General features: G+C 32.9%; 1 protein-coding gene across 1 annotated transcript in view; it reads left to right on the top strand.

Moving 5' to 3' along the window:
- The window catches only part of LOC142977292 (uncharacterized), a 56,266-nt gene extending 41,683 nt beyond the window's left edge, over nucleotides 1-14,583 (top strand). The window contains exon 3 of the mRNA XM_076121104.1: nucleotides 9,044-14,583. Within this exon, the coding sequence (XP_075977219.1) occupies nucleotides 9,044-9,453 (410 nt within the window). The 3' untranslated portion in view covers nucleotides 9,454-14,583. The remainder of the gene's footprint in view (nucleotides 1-9,043) is intronic.
- Nucleotides 14,584-15,948: the final 1,365 nt, after the last annotated feature.

The following is a 15,948-nucleotide window of genomic DNA, read 5'->3' as shown; positions in this document are numbered from 1 at the left end:
GCCCGTCCCACCATCGGGAAATAGCTTTTTATTCGCAAACCCGTTTGTTTATTACGTGTTTTGTGTGTTGTATCGGATACAGGTCGCTTATTTTATTATTCACGAGTGGGTTTTGTGACTTATTTGTTTATTTTTTATATTACTTTCTCGTTTCGCCGGCGAGTTTTATATTCTCCTTACAGTGAATAATAAGTTGCGAACAGTACATTAAAATTTTTGGGACTCGCGCCTCGTGATAAAAGGAAAAAACTTTCACAGAATGTGTCTTTTGTTGAAAATGAGAGGTTTATTCGATGTGAAAATTAAAGATAAAACTTAACTTTACGGTTTCAGATTTCATTTCAATAAGCGCAAAGTATTTTCACTCAACAATCTCGGTTGTTTACTTTCGTTTTATTGTTATAGTTCATAAATGAGATAAAGTAAATCTTTGCGTTATCTGCCGTCAGTCCGTCGGCTTTGTTTGATGCACAATATAATTTAATTGAATTCAATTACAGTTGAAACAGTTAGCCTCTCGCTACGTTTAATTTTATTAACTGCATCAAAGAAACTCTTAATTCTAATACTCGTAACTCACCTTCAAAACAATTCTGGAACTCGCCTCCGACAACGATCTCAGTTGAGTTTCATTTTCTCAATTAAATTTTGGGAATTAGAGCTACGGAACTTGGGCATTTCTTAACTAACTGAGAAATACAGAGATAAACCGTTGGCTCGCCAGCTAGCCAAGTAGGCCGTTTGCAGGATTATTGCGGATGCCAGCATTCGAGTTCACTCGACCCACGCTATCTAAAATAGTGCTCTCTTTTTCCTTTCTATTTTTGACTTCTGGATTTTTGAAACTTTTATTATTTTCTTCGTTTGCTGTTCTATTTTTGTTTCTAAAATTTTATATCTACAAAATGATCCTTAAATAGAAAATAAATGCGTAAAACTATTCCACTGGAATTTAGCTTTTACTTGATGCATTATATCATTAGCTTGATTACTGTCCATAACATAAACCAATTACACGAAGTACAACATGATTTGCCTAAAATTAATGTCAATCTGGTGTACGCAGATATTAAGATATAATCTTTACGTCCCGTGCGTCCTTCATTAAGGAAGCTGTACCCAACACACAAGTACATTAGTTATCCAAACTAATTCTATTACACGTTCACTCGCTTATATTATACAACAAATTAATCTTCGTCTCCAAGGCTATTCGTGTTGAACTGTAATTAAATTTTCCCTTTATTTTTCTTGTTAAGAACCTCCGAAATATTGTACGCATAAATTGTATTCTGAGGTTATCTAGAATCTGGAAGCGTCGGATAACGTTCCGGTTTCGTTTTAATTGCTAACATCTGAGCCTGGGCGTTTTGAGTAAAATTTGCGTTGTATGCTGGATTCTCGGATTCTCGGCGTAGGTATTACTGAGCCGTAGCTTACAGTTTGAGCTATGTTTACGTAGATATCTCATATCTAGACTTTCATTATATTTGAGGATATCATTCTACAGATGTTTGTTGGGTGTTTGTACCTTACTGGCAGTCAATTTAATCTACCAGTACTTTGTCTGAGCATTGCGTAATCTATGTTTATGTTGTTGTCTTGAATGGACACAATTTTTAAGCAAAACTATTCAATCATTATATTTTCTCAGTGTTTCTTTCTTAGTACCTCTTCATGGTGAGAAACAAAAACAAAATAAGCTCGCAAAAAATGTAACAAAGAAAATACAAGTATACACAAATTAAGTCCGATTATTTCCTGCATATAATTTTTAAAGTCGATCCAAGATCAATTTTGCATGAAATCAAATAGCGACATTACTAAGTAGAAGCAATATCACCTATTGTTAGTCGCTCGGTTGACGCAGAATAAACGAGTATAGCACTACGAGGACCATTTCTCTTTGTATTGACTATTGTAACGTTAGCTTGAAGTGAACCTTCTGTGTATTAGATGATACTAAACAGATTGTACAGATTTTCTGTAGAAAATATCATTGAATGGAGATTTTAGTCTTAGTCTTGTAAGAAAATATGTACGATAGTAAATGAAGCAAGAGAAGTTTGTATGAATCGTACCAATTGGCGTTCTTTGATCTCCGAGTACCCCTGTAGGAACAATGAATTTATCCTAACCCTTAATAATCGAAGCGCGATTTTATGTATGTAGCCTTAAGGATGATAAAATACTAGGATGCTACTCAGCTTTAAGTTGAACTTTAACGATTTTTTACACAAGGTAATCCATACGTAAAATAATGCTACTAATCCAGAAACAGCCTGGTTCATGGTTTCACACCTTAATTACAGAATCAATTAAGCAACAATTAAGCACGAAAGAAAAATCCTGGCATAATAAGCAAGCTTTAAAAAACAAACACGCCGGTGGAGTCGCAAGCACAGCCTAGCAGCAGACATAAACAACAAAATTGAAGCATATAAATCACCTTGAAGTTGGGTAAAGATTTGAGTAAATTCTCGAGGGCACTATTAAGGCTATGTACAAAGAAGTATGGCAGGCGTGGCGTAGGCGAGATGTTTTATCTTTAAATCTTTATTAAACGAGCTACGGGAAGAGAAATAAACGTGGACGCTTTTGTTTCCGCTAGATTCGCCTCCGCTTCGCCACGCTTCTTTACCTACGTATGTTATAATTTTACAAGGCAATTTTTATTAAAGGTATATTTACTTGATAGATTTTAAACAGAAATTGCGTAAAGTTTAGAATTGGTATTCTTAGTAGTCATTGTTATTAAATTCTTGAACTGGTGAACTGCCTTACCGATTTAAAGCAACTACAAACTTGAAGCTTCGGATATAGCTGGAAGGTTCAGCATTGCGAGTTACAATGCTGCTATTTCAGAAAGAAAAAAAATTAAACAAAATAGTCAAACGTCTAAAAATGTCGCATTAGCGATGCAATAAAGTTTTGATTCTTTTACTATTTTCTCGAAAACTAAAGTTAACGAACGACACTTTTCACGACTAAACTTGAAGCTAACCATTAGATATGCGACATTCATTCCTAGATTTACACTCACTAGATAAAAGTAGCTTTTTATGGGAAGTGAGTTAGCTATCCAGTTTTATCCGGATTGCAAGAGAACGACGTTTTCACTGCAGTCAACTGTTTTAAATCTGTTTTTATCTGTCGTTTCTGCTTAGAGTTACGTGATTTAGAATGAGAGTACTAGTTTTATCGTCAGTACTCGTTAGAGTAACAAGAAAGAAATTCTATTTATGTGTCTTGTTCTGAAATGAAACTAGTTTACCTCAATTCTATGGAATTCTTTCTACTTTCGTTTATACAGACTTTCCGGTGTATGTCAACAGATTGTAGGAAATTTGTTAATTGACGGCAAAAGGTACTTTGATGCTCTTACACAACAAATGTTGCACAATAAGAAAAATCATCGAGATAGAGAATTATAGTAATATCTACAATAAATTAAGTATGCCAGTATCGATCTTTCAACGTTTTTGTTAAGTAATTTCGAAACAAATTTGCAATCGTTTCACGTAAACATAGACAGAAAACGTTCAAATAAAATTAGTTTACTAAAACACTAAATCAAATTACATAAAAATTTAAGCTATAGATTTAAAATTTAGCGTATTTTCACATCGATTTGTCTAGAATAAGCTAGCGGGACGTGCTCCTAGTCGATCGCCATTTTTCTTGTGCCGACTATCTGGCACGGCAGGTTGCAACGTCGGCCACTCTGATAAATCCACCGCTAGGAATGCAAATAAAATAGATCACGAATTATAAATGGTCGCTTTTATTGTGGAGGTGAATATATTTATTGATGTTAAGTTACTTTACTGAGGTTTAAATGTTTTATTTTTAGTTTTTGCTGCATCAATTATTATCTTTTTCAAACTTTGTATACTAGTTAATTAGTATTTTAAGCGAATTTGTCAGTACCAGATTAACTTTTAATTATGTACCAAGACTATATTGTGCTATATTGTAATAATGACATATTTATAATCACTATTTTTTCTCAGGTGTGGGCAGAGACTAAAAAACGCTATTTGGTACGATCCGAAAATAATTAACAAATCTTAATACTTATTATAGTAAAATATATACAAAGGTACAGAACGTTATGATACTAGTTCGGAACGAATAACATTTCATAAATAAGTTTAAAATAGCTAGAATGATCACAAAATAATAAATAGGAGTTATTTTACTAGTTTGAACGTGCAATATCTGAAATATGCGAATGATTTGCAACTATGGTATGTATATTTGAAAACGGCAGTCAATTTTGATTCAGGACAAAATGTAAAATGTATAAAATATTTTTAATTTAGTTGTTGCCGAAAAAATAATTAAATTTTACATTTTATATTAAAGTTAGGAGTCAAATACATTGACGCTCCACGAAATAGAAACAAAAAATAGCGCTATTCTCTTTTCTCATTACGGCAGGAGTTTTATGCCCAGTAGTGGGACATGGGTATTGCTGGGCACATATATTATACTAGCTGACCCGCGCAACTTCGCTTGCGTCACTTAAGATAATCATAATTTTCCCCGTTTTTGTAACATTTTTCACTGATACTCTGCTCCTATTGGTCGTAGCGTGATGATATATAGCCTATAGCCTTCCTCGATAAATGGGCTATCTAACACTGAAAGATTTTTTCAAATCGGACCAGTAGTTCCCGAGATTAGCGCGTTCAAACAAACAAACAAACAAACAAACAAACAAACAAACTCTTCAGCTTTATAATATTAATATTATAAAATAAAATAGTATAGATTTACATACGTTACTCTCATAATATCACGCCTGTTAGACGACGGTGCGGATAGAGGAATATGAAATATATCGGCATTTTGACATTAACAATGTTAGTTCGTAATGTAGAGCCTAATGCCATATGTATACCAAGCACCGGCTTCGGCTACTGTTCAGAATAATCTAATATGAATTTAAAAAAAGATTAATAGCATTTTGTCTGCTCGGGAATTGAACTCGAGACTTCGTAATTAGCAGTCGGATACACTACCAACCGTGGTACAAAAACTTTTTTACAAACATATGTATATTTTAAATTGTAAAATATTTTAGTATGTCGACTAAATTACAACGCTCAAAGGCTTAACTGAACGTTTAAATTTTTCAACTACACGATTTATATTTTATAGCGCTTTCGTTTTAATAAACTACTCGCGAGGGTCTTGTAATACAATTTTTTTTGACAAGAATAATTTATATGATTTTTTTATTCCTTCAATATTGAAATCAGTGGTCTAAGCGGTTAGATATGCAACTGCTAATCGCATCTCCAAATCGTAGCTAAGTAGCGCAATTGTCTACAGTCATTACTAACTAACGAGTATCGAAAGTTTGGTAATAAAATGTACTGCAAAAATATTTCTTACGACACCTTAAGGCGCTAATCAGATTTTCATACAATTTTTTTTATACAGAATCGAGCTGCTGGTATACCTCTATAGCAATATGTTACTTTGTATGGTGTTAGTCCCATGTAAATTCCTCTATTAAAAAGGATATAACGTTATAAAAATGTGTCTGTCTATAATTCCGGGTATGTTATAAATAAAATAATATTCAAACCCCTTCCATGTAAATCAGATAAACAAGCTTCAAAGAGACTGTGATTTGATCATAGCCAATGAGTTTGTTTATTCCTAAAAATAGCTGTACGCGTATTCATATCAAAGGTATTTTTACTAGAAAAAGTACTCATATACAAAAATATTACATACAAAATATTTTCAATGGGATTTTTTCTATATTGAAGTTTGAAAAGGAGCCATCCGATGGATATGAAAGTTTTTAACGTTTTATCAAATGTTTGCACTTTGAACGTTCGGTATTTTATTTATTTTTATACTAGTTTGAATCCGGTTTGGATAAATTTTGAGTCAAAAATGAATATATATCGTAAAACAAATACGTAGCATTTTAATGTATATTTTACTTCAAAAAATTATAAACTTTTAGTAACGTTCTAGGAGAAAAAAAATAACTTTATTCACATCCATATCTTGTCATACAGGGCCGCCAGCTACGAGTACTACGCACCTAACTAATTAATCTAGAATATTATCAAAATAAGATTTTCGTTTTCTATTAACAAGTTAAAATGTCAAAACGAGATATAATATCGAAATTATTTTCCATTTCGTGGTAAAATAACGATACACAAACAGTTTACAGACTCGTGCACAATGAACATACAATATATATTTGCATAGAAATTTACGGAGATAATACAGTTCAAAACATTTCTATGAAATACACGTTATTTATTTACACGTCGGTTTCAATGGCCATCACTGTTTATGACGTCATATAGTTGTGGAACGCCACCCCTAGTATATTCATAGTTCCCACATCAGTCACAATTTCGTATATAAAATTGAATTTAACGTAGTCATTCATAAATGTGTCACAAAAATTAATATATTTAAATGAGGTAGAATATAAAAAAGTAACCTTGGTAATAAGTTAATTTGAGGTAATAACATTTCTCTATTAAAAACATATATAGCTGTAGTAACCAGATAAGTAACAGTATCGCTCAAAATGAGGCTCTCATTGAAAACCAGCGCTGCAATATCTTCGTGGTATTGCAGCATATAGCTGAATGAGGGCCTCATTGTTGGCAATACGTGCACATATTGTTCTCTTTTTTTATTGTTTATTGTTTATATTTGTTTATTGCCAACAATAAAATTATTTTCATTTTTTTTTTTTTTTCATATTATGCTGCCGATAAATAAAATCTATCTAATCAGCCTTCTTCTACCCAATCAATAGCTCTCCTCCTCAGTACGTAGGTAATTTTAACTGATACTGTCGATCATCCGTTGTGGTCCTACACATTTTATAATGCCATCTAATCAACTAGTTCTTGACCTTCTTTGCCCGGTCCAAGAATATTTTGCTGAACAAATTCATTAGTAAAATTTTTATATCCACTACAAGGTTATTTAATTAGAACAATAATTAATACTGCGGAATTGATATTACCATTTCACCAATTTTGAGATACCATAATAATATTATTAGTTGTAATACACGTAAACTAAAGGCCATTACGCCTACAGAAATTTGTTCGCAGTTCCATGCAGAAGCTCTGTTAATCCTTATTTATCCAACCCGTATTAAAATGAAATAGTTAAACCAACATCAAAAACAAACAAAACTTCACGCGTTTGTTTCCACGAAATAAGCCATTAGGCTAAATAAATAGCCTGTAATTATAGCCCGGAACATGTAAACCGAAAATACCGGTATCTAGGTATACCGGAATTTTCCGAATACCAGTTAAAGGAATTCTGACCGTTAGCAATTATGAAAATTAAAGTGTTATTCCTATAAAACGTTTCTCTAAATGGCCGTTTAAAAATTAATTTCTACTTAGCGAATGAGCAAACACATCTAAAATTCATCTTAATTGCTATTATTTTTTTGGAGGCTCCTGCGCTGAATTTTTATTAAAATAAATTGCACTTTTAATGATAACCGATCCATGAATTTAAATTACAGTCATTACTTTGATTAAGTTGGCTTATTCGTAAGTCATGTCTTTATAAAGAGTATCTTTTTTAATTTACTTAACAGTCATTTTTATCAATTTATGGGTCCTTGGTGTCACATTAGCTCCGTTTTTTATCATATCTCTCACTGCAATTTTGATAGATACTTTGAATACCATTGGCACGATTCTCAACAGTCGGTACAGCCGAGTATCGAAAGTTTGACATTTAAAATGTACTGTTAAAATAATTCCTTCGACGCCCGTTAGAGGCGCTGATCAGATTTTCATAAAAGTATTCTCGGTGGCTAGCCGCAGAGAATCGTAGTACAGTTATACATACTTAGTACAAACAGTTACAATTACTAAACTGTTACTGTAATTTCCTCATAAATGGTCGTTTAAAAATTATTTTGTAAACCGACATATCTAATATTAATTTTGTATAATTTGAAACAAGATATTCCCTTACAAATTGGCTACAACGCGCCCACGCTGAGCTAAATTAGTGAAATAAAATTTAAGCATTGCTCTGAATTGGCCCGTAAAGGTTTAAGTTACTGACGCTTTTATGTCATAATAGTGATATAAGGAATATTTATTTGCTGATCTCTTTTGTACTGGATATGGGTTCATAAGATACTTATATAAAGTGTATGATTGTGGATAGAAATAATCAAGTACCACTTTATGTAGAGAAGTTCTGGTTTTGCTACCTACTTCTATGACGAATAAGTCGTAATATTATTTTCGTAATTAATTTAAACTTAATATTTCGTATAAACACGTAGTAGGCAATATATGTCGCTATCGAATTCATTACGTAAAAAGTAAGACACCTAAGTACCTCTATTCAAAACAATCTTTATGATGAAATAAAGCATTTTCTCAACATAAAACGTATAGAATTTAATTTGAAAACTCCGATAAGGAAATGGGAAAACTTAATAGCTATAGACTTGGTTCCATTAATGGGATTATTGGCGATCGCCGCAATATCTAAGAGCTTAGATGTGACCTTTAACATTTTGTAGTACCTGCGCACTTGAAGATACAGTACATAGTCGCCCTAGTAACAAATATTCCAGAGGTTATATTATTTATTATGTACGGAGGCAGAGGAATTTATTTATTGGTTACTTACGTCATGTGATTTCGGTAAAATGTGATACAATTCTGCTTTAGGTATCGTCGGATCATATTTTACTATTTCAATCCGAGAAACGTTGAATTATAAATGTCTGGAGAGTTGTGTTAAAAACATATAAATGTGTGATTTATAAACTTTGCTATTATCGAAATGTCACGCAAACCTAGGATGAAAACGAATGATTAAAGAAGTAATTCTTTACAATAAGATCCACTAACAAACAGATAAATCCCTTAACCTAAATAGTAAGCAACGTCAAAAGATTTGCAGGAAATAACAAATCACGAGCCGAAATAAAACACCCCTACTTCACCAAATTGGGGCATCTATGTTATACGTTTGCTAACCATCGCTCTCTTTACAGGTAACCCACTCAACTGTAACTGCCGCCTCTCATGGATATACACGTTACGCAACGAAACCCGAGACAACACGCTAAAGCACGCTCTTGAAAAAGTATCGTGTGTCGCCGAACCCGTCGAGCGACACTTGAACGACCAAGAAGAGAACGACAGTATCAACGACAACGCTGTCGCCGACGACACATACGATTATTACGATAAAACCGAGGACTATGTTGAGAGAAAAACGACAAAGAAAGCGACTAAACTTATCGATATACCTTTAGAGTCTCTTCCATGTCCGAAAGAGCTGATGCAAACTGAAGAATACGGACACCCAGTACAGAATGAAATTAGGCTCAAAGCTTTCTCCAATGTTGAAAGGATTTCCCCTTGTTTGATTCTAGTCGTGTTTGGCATGCTATTGTGTTAATACTAAGTATGATACAAAGATATTTGTGATATTAGACGTTAACTAGTGTATCTCTGGTGTACAGATTTATATTTGTTGTTCTATATGTAGTTGTGTCTAGTCATACGCTATCGTTTGGATTTTTTAATGGTGAATGTGCTGATGTTGGCCCGAATTTAATTACGATTTTTAGTTTTTTGGGATTGGTCAGAATCTAATTATATATATTTTTTCAGATAGTAGGTGTCATAATGTCTGGTCTATGTATATGTTTAGTATTGAAGATGCCCATTTTTGAGGTTACACAATGTAGTAGTGAGTAATTTCTTAACAAAAGCTATCAGTTTATCACAAAAATGTGCTCATTAAATTCTAACAGTGTCTATTTTAAAATGAATTCCATAAACTCATTCTACATTTTTCCTTTAGGGAAATACAAACATGTTATCATTAAATTATAAATGTAAAAAAACATAATTTTAAAAGGACAGACAGCATGACATTATATTATCTTGCTAGCATTACTAGACAGTTGTGAAATGGGTCGTAATAATAATGTACATTTAATTAATTGCTACGCGGTGTCCTTTCTTCTACAACGTAATACAGAATGAAAACTGAATCCATTAACCTTATTAGTGTTACACTGTTACCAATGAACTAAAAAAATATGTTTTGAAATATCACTAAGTTTATGTTCGTGTAAAATATTGCAATGTAAGTATTGGAAATCTCAATTAATGAAAATCACTTTAAATCACTCGGGTAAACACTCATCAGTTATCAATTTTTTACATGTAAAAAACAGGTAGAATATTAATTTCCAACAATATTTTCATATAAGTTGCAATCTGATTTCCATAGAAATTTTCTGCATATGCCTCATTGGTTGATCGATAACAACACATTAATTTTCCTTTTGAGTCCCACTCTCGACTCGACGTGAAAAGAATAAATGACCACATATCACCGAGCTTAATTTGAAATGCCAACTTTAATGTATACAAAATTCTGCGTCAATATTTATCCGGTCAGTAATTGGTTCCGTCACCGCACACCATTTATGTTTTAAAAATAAATGTTCTTTTTTGTTAAGGCTGTCACGTTTCATAGAGTGTACAGGCAAAAAATTTTCATCTCGTTAAAGGAGATCCCCAGGGATTAACCCAATGTGTGATTCGGGCCACATTCCAAATGCGAGCTTCGTAAGCCCGGACGCTTAAAATTATCTAGCTTGCGAGGGTTTACTCAACATTTTTAAAGCAAATTGAATAGCTAAATTGCTTACAATCTAAAGTGAAATTGATGTAAATAGTACATCTCCTAATTGCCTCTAAAACAAACATCGTTTCTTTAATTTATTTTCCTAAAGTAGCTATTCGTTCTATTCAATTCGTACAAGAGTATTTAATCGGATACCCGTCTTGGTAGGTGCTTGCCTTGCATTCGCATTGCAGCGCTCCAAATATACGACCCTCAGCTGTTTCCATAGAATCAGCAATGTTGAGCGGAATTAAAGTTCAATTGTTAAAAGCGTTCGAATTCCTTATTTGAAATATTTTGTGAAATAGACGGAGTGAAGACCGCAGTACCGTATGAGAGCGAATACACCACTATTATGTTGTAGCAAGTTGTTTCGAAACGAAAATCCATTCCAAAATAGAATAGAAACTAGAAGTTTGTTTGTCAGTTGATTTTTTCACAATATTGCCAAACAAGTTAATAATAAATGAGTCGGAAACTTTTGGCGGTGAGCAAACAAATAAGTCGTTAATGTCAGGGGGAATGTATTTTTGTATTTTGAGTGTGAATTCTAACGCGAGAACGATGTTATTTGTAAATATATTTGTGGTTTCTGAATGTTACATGCACTACCTGTCACGGTTCTGTTTTTACTGAAACGGGAACGTATTACTGCACTGTTTTCCTTTGTCATGCAATATCTAAATGTGAATAGCGCATATCAAATTGTAAGATTACGGGCTGACGCGTAAGTTTATTTGATTGATAAAAGTTAAAGTTATAGCTGATATAGAGTAATTTATGATAAGTATTACATTCACGTTTCATGATTTAATTGTTATTTTAACTACGTCTCATGTCTTTGGTAGAAAAGTCGTATCGAAAAAAAAATCTGTAAATTATTTGTGTTATCGATTAATTCTTCTTTAAGGAAAGAAAAATATCCAGAAAGACCAATAAAATTCCATATTCAATGCGCTAATCGATCTAACCATAGACATGAGACTGACACAATAAAATAACATTCCCATTGTTTAAATAAAATAATTTTATCAATGTAAATAGTGTAAAAAAAAATAGAAAATCTAAGTAAAATTGTGAAGCGGATTATTGACCATTTGCAAGATAATGGGGGTCCATTTCGGGACTCCTTATTTCGTATTATCTGTCGGCTTAGCACGGACCGGCCTTGGACTTCCACACTCCGGAATAGGAAACGACTGACAAAATTGGAATCAGTTCGTGATTACTTTTCCAACAAAATTTATTATTAGATTGTAAGTGCTCAATTTGACTTGGATTTTCAAATGTTGGGGCTTAGAATTATTTTGTGGTACTTTGGGTGACGTAATCAGGGTCAGGAAATATAGTTTGTTTTTAAAACTATTTATTTTTGTTAATCGTTGTTTCATAACATTTTTTTTACTATTTCTTATTTGCTGTAGACATTTCCAGGATGTTGTTAAGAAATAATTAATCAGTATGTATAATCGATCATTCGAAAGCTGGAATAGGTGACAGGAATTATTAACGTCATTTAATTGTTCAAACGGTTAACTATCTTTTTATGTAGTTATGGGCCCAAATCTTATTAATATATATAGGCCATCATATTGTTGTTCTTCTATTATATAAATATAATTGTAAATCACAATATATTCAACAATTTTGTAAGCCCTGATTACATCACTAGTTCATCCATTTCTTTCACAATTTCTCGGTGCTGGTTTCAGAATAAACTAAAGTAGGTGTGTAGGTTATTTTTTCTAGAGATTTTCTTAAAATATAGAGGCGCACAGTTCGCGCAAATTACTTTTTTAGATTCCATTACGGCACAAAAGCGTGTTGTTATTGTTCGTTTAGACGTATTACATAGACTCTGTGTTATTAAACGCAATAAAAGTACTCGAGGCGCAACGAAATATCTAGAAATTTCTCGCTAAAATTCTCTGAACAACACCTTATGGTGTACTAAAGGCGTATGTGTAGTAAGCAAACTAATTGCAGCAAACTTCGCTTTGCGACACATAAATTCATTTTAAGAAAATGTAAAACAGTTACACGTCCATATTTTGACCGGTCCACATTTGTATCACAATATGTAGTTTTATCTTCGTTTCAAACCTTTAGACACCATAATATCTAATCCACGTTTACTGGAGGTTAAAAGAATAGGTACCCTACAAAATATTTGACGGCTCACGAACCACCTTATAATAACTTCAGCTTGGTCACGCTCAACAGAGTTAGCAAACACTCAGTCACAAACAAACAGCACAACGAGAAATACAAAAAAATAATGCTTCCCGAAATAACATTTCCAGTCCCATTTTAATCTAACATAACTATCTTTTAAAAATATTATTATGTGGCGTTTATCCTTTAATTATACAGCCATATAAAGCAGATAAAATGAAGGCAAATTTTATTAAACACCCTGGTAGTTCGTGAACCGAATTTTTATTACTCACTTGCGGTGTTCCCTTTATGTGTTTCAGAATATGTATTAGAAATAAATGGCCTCATAACTGTGTGAACAATCGTTGGTGTGGTAATCTTTGTTTTACAGTTTGGTAGATAGGGAAGAATTAATTTTGCTGAAAAATGGGTATTACTTCCATTTTAATTTTTAGTAATATCATGAAATAAAAATATTTTATATTCCACTGAACTATTAATAGATCTAACTTCGATTAGACATAATTGAACATGAATTATTAGATTTTTATGACAAAATTAATTTAAAAAATGACTACATATATTTTAAACCAACCAAGATCTTACAGTTCTATCCACTGCCAAACAACGCCATTCGTGAGTCAAAATAACACTATCTGTCGTTATGAGTGTCAAACTAAAAGGATACTCTAATACACAGTTGGCACGATGAATATTCGCCTCCAGTATATGCAATTGGCTACAAACGATACGTCCAATCGAAAGGCCAAACATATTTACGAAAGCGAATCGAAGTAAGGTAAATGATCACGATCGTTACGACTTAATGCAAAAACATTTTTCTTGTTTATCGACGGAATTGATGCTCATCTCATCTCCTGAATAATCTATTATTCAGCTTTTATAACCTCCATGGGATGACGGGGTTCAATTCAATTACAAGCGTTTTATTTGATCACTACGAAACCTATCAACGTGGTTGCGGAAAATACCATGGTATGATGTACATCTACACTGCTTTCTATGATCGATATACTATATGTTCCGACTTTGGTCCATCGTTTCGGGAGTCTCTGTATAATCAGTTAAGTTCCGCTTTCAAGTTCAAGGCGCTTAAGTCTAGTTTTTGCGGTTGGTGTCGAACATGCCGTTCAAAACGGTTGCTTTGTTACTTAAGTCACCAATAACGCATCTGCCAAAATTACGCCGCACTCATTGAAGTGTCGAACTAACAGAATGCCGATGTTGGAGGTCTACTGCTACACTAACAGAACATATTTTTTATTTTCCATTTCCTGCTCTTCCTCTGTTCTCTGATATTTATCATTCATTGTGTATCTTTACTCTTAAAACCAATTATAATACAGATGCAAAGAACCGCATTTAACATTACGCAGTAAAACAAATATATCATGTTATTTCATTAAATACAGTTCGATTAAACACTATAGACCGAAATAACCTATTTATTCTGAACCCAGCCGAAACAATTGCGCGTATAAATAAGCTTTATTTAATAAAAACATCGAATATAATGAATTTGCGGATAATTTATTGAATCGTTCATCTTATAAACAAGTTAATTGCCCTGTATAATGTTAACATAATTGTTCAATCACCTCATAGATTTTCATCGTTGAATATAAAAATTAATTGTACAAAATGTATTCCTGTTGAAAGATATCGTGTATATTATAATATTAGGTTGTGTATAGTCTTCATTCTGTTGTAATAAATATTTCTACCGTGAATTATTATGAGTTTTATTTTACCTTACAACGAAAGGCTAAAGCGAAGGCGTGGCGTTGCGGAGGCGATACGTGGGAAACAAAAATATTCCTTATTTTCTTATTCATTTTTATTCGAGACATTAGAATGATTGTGTAACATATAATAATACTGATAATATGCGCCTCCGCTGCGCTTCGACCGATAATGGTACCTAATGATGTACCAAACATAACTATGTACAAAATAAATTACATTCTTTCGTATCTACTTTTCTCACACATACATAAGACTAAAGAATACATCAACCGACAAAAACTTATACATTTTTAACAACATCTAAGCCTAATATTTTCAGCTGACATCGGGGTAAAAAATCTCAAGTTGTTATCAAAACGGGCTCTGAAGCGTAGATAAGTACTAGAAGTAAAAAGATACCAGCGTCTAGATTAATGAGTTTAACCTAGAAAGTAAAACACGCGAAGAGAACAAAAAACGTCTAAAAATGTTCTTGTTTTCGTCACACTACTTTGAAGCCATTAATTCTAATTAAAAATGTCACTTTGTAGTCCTTTTGCTTTTGAAGAATATAATTAACTAGCTGACCCGCGCAACTTCGCTTGCGTCACTTAAGATAATTTAAATAATCATAATTTTCCTCGTTTTTGTAACATTTTTCACTGTTACTCTGCTCCTATTGGTCGTAGCGTGATGATATATAGCCTATAGCCTTCCTCGATTAATAGGCTATCTAACACTGAAAGAATTTTTCAAATCGGACCAGTAGTTCCCGAGATTAGCGCGTTCAAACAAACAAACAAACAAACAAACAAACTCTTCAGCTTTATAATATTAGTATAGATTAGATTATGGGATTTGATTTAAAAATAATAAATGCATTGACGGGTTTGGCTGCATGCAGATGAAAACCGTTAGGTAAACAAGTATTAGCGTATATGTATATGAAAGTATTATAATGAATAATGATGATACTAAGCCGAGACTAATGATTGAGCCATGATCATAAAAGTTTTGAAATAAAGCTGTTTATTTATGTATTAAAAATAAGAAGTCTTCTTCTTATTATCATATGGTTAGTGGTCAACCTCGGTTAAAGTTGTTCAAGCCACCTGAATGCCTTTGACGTGGTTTAACGACTGATAACTTAATTGACAACAACCGAGATCGGCTTTTTACGTGCCTTCCAAAGCACGGAGATGCCTAGTTCCTATACCACTATGCGGTCACCCATCTATCGAATGACCGCGCAAAGGTTTGCTTAACCCACAGATCGTTTACCGACCGGTGAGTACAACTAGCTATGGGCGAAGAAGGAATATGAAGTAAAATTGATAATATAATACTTTA

This window comes from Anticarsia gemmatalis, chromosome 12, assembly GCF_050436995.1.
Source record: "Anticarsia gemmatalis isolate Benzon Research Colony breed Stoneville strain chromosome 12, ilAntGemm2 primary, whole genome shotgun sequence".
Classification (NCBI taxonomy): Eukaryota; Metazoa; Arthropoda; class Insecta; order Lepidoptera; family Erebidae; genus Anticarsia; species Anticarsia gemmatalis.
Note: the sequence above shows the minus strand (reverse complement) of the source record. Positions and strands in the feature narration are given on the sequence as shown.